The 1571-nt window shown below is 58.8% G+C and overlaps 1 protein-coding gene across 2 annotated transcripts; it reads right to left on the bottom strand.

Moving 5' to 3' along the window:
• Positions 1 to 205: 205 nt before the first annotated feature.
• LOC120660570 lies at positions 206 to 1336 on the bottom strand. Of its 2 annotated transcripts, none has more exons than XM_039939141.1 (3): positions 869 to 1336; positions 642 to 760; positions 206 to 556 (listed from the first exon to the last, which is right to left on the bottom strand). In XM_039939141.1, exons 1-3 carry the CDS (start codon positions 1176 to 1178, stop codon positions 428 to 430), a joined length of 558 nt encoding a protein of 185 aa, XP_039795075.1. In that variant the 5' UTR covers positions 1179 to 1336; the 3' UTR covers positions 206 to 427. The 2 variants fall into 2 exon arrangements, with proteins under 2 accessions (XP_039795075.1, XP_039795076.1); XM_039939142.1 differs by having other exon boundaries at positions 206 to 544.
• Between the last annotated feature and the right edge of the window lie 235 nt (positions 1337 to 1571).

Here is a 1571-nt window from a genome sequence, read left to right as displayed (position 1 = left end):
AAATAGTATATTTGTCTCCGGTTTGGAATTGAAATTCTCTTGTTTTGCTTCTCTGTCAGATGATCTGGTTTTTGTTTATCTATCAGATAATTTGTCTGATTTGTATCGTTTCCGCTTGCGACGCGAAGATTGATATTGATAGAGTGAGACAGCAGTAAGAAGACAATTTTTTGCCCCTCTTTCTGCTCAGTACTCATGCTCGGCACAATTGGCAAACCACCCGACTGATCTGAACACTGAGTTTCAGTTCCACCATGCCCAGTTACATGAGAGATGAAACAAGGCTCCTATTGATCCTGCTCTGATTTACATTTTTTTTTTGGGTTGCTGGCTAGGCTCAAGCACTTTTATACTAACAAGCAATCATCATCCCTAAATCAAAAGAAAGGAGAAGAGAAACCCGGATGGCACGGTCCGGTCAGTAGCACTAGCTGGTGGCGGCTTCAGAGACGCTGCTGCTGCTGCTGCTCTGGCTCGCGGCCTCGGAGATGCTCTGCAGCGCCGGCCGCCAGTGCCGCCCTCTTCCCCGGTGCCGGTCCTTCTCCTGCTTCCCGTCCTGGAACCACAGCGAGGAGGCGAGGGTCAGCAGCTGCTTCTCGCAGCAGGGGAAAAACATTGTGTCAGAGAAATCGCTGACCGACCTGGTCGGAGGAGCCCTGGTCCGCGCCGTCGCCGCGCCGGAGCTGCTCGTGCTGCTGCCTGATGGCCTCGCACCGCTGCATCTTCTCGTTCTTCCTCGCCCGCAGCGCCTTGGTCACCTCTGCGCCCAGCACCAACCGGATTGAGAATTCGAGATTGCCGCGGTGTACGGACGGTGAGAAATCATCAATTCGAGAAAGAGCCCACAGCAAGACCGTCGAGTGCTAACCTTGCGCGGTGATGAGGCGGTAGACCTGGCCGAGCAGCAGCGTGTCCTTGGGCTTGAGCAGCTTGACCCTGGTGATCTTGGCCCCTCCGCCGCCGCCGGCACCGGCACCAGTGGTGGTCGCCGCCGCGGCGGCGTCCCCGGGGGCGGCGGTCTTATCAGCGGCGACACGGAGGATGACGAGCGCGACGTAGTGGCCCGGGTTGCTCCGCATGACCTCGGCGGCGGTGGTGGACCAGTAGAGGCGCTCCACCTTCCCGCCGGGGTGCTGGATGACGACCGCCGCCGCCTCCGCCGCCTGGCAGTTGCCCATCGCGCCCGCCCGCGAGCCCGCGCGCCTCCGCGCACCAGCGGTGGTGGTGGACTGGTGGTTTCAAGGAGCCGCGCCCGCGGCGGTGGCGGCGTGAGTCGCTGAGAGGGAGGCGGTGGTGGTGGAGGAGGAGACGGTGGTCATGCGCTTGCCGATTTTGAGGTGGGTTAAAAGTGAGCAGGGGTGGGTGATGAGGAAGGAGCTCGCTCTTGGAGGGTTTCGGGTTCCGGACCCGGGTCTCCGTCCAGGATTCGGATCCGCTGCGGCCCCACGGTAATTCCTGGGCGTGTGAAAACTTTGCAAGAAATTCTTCACCGGAAAACTGTTCGTCCCTGGAGAAGAAACTCCTGTTCATCCCTGAACATTGCCGTGGCAAGTATTTCTTAAACTCGGAAA

The sequence above is a fragment of the Panicum virgatum genome, chromosome 2N (assembly GCF_016808335.1).
Source record: "Panicum virgatum strain AP13 chromosome 2N, P.virgatum_v5, whole genome shotgun sequence".
NCBI lineage: Eukaryota > Viridiplantae > Streptophyta > Magnoliopsida > Poales > Poaceae > Panicum > Panicum virgatum.
Note: the sequence above shows the minus strand (reverse complement) of the source record. Positions and strands in the feature narration are given on the sequence as shown.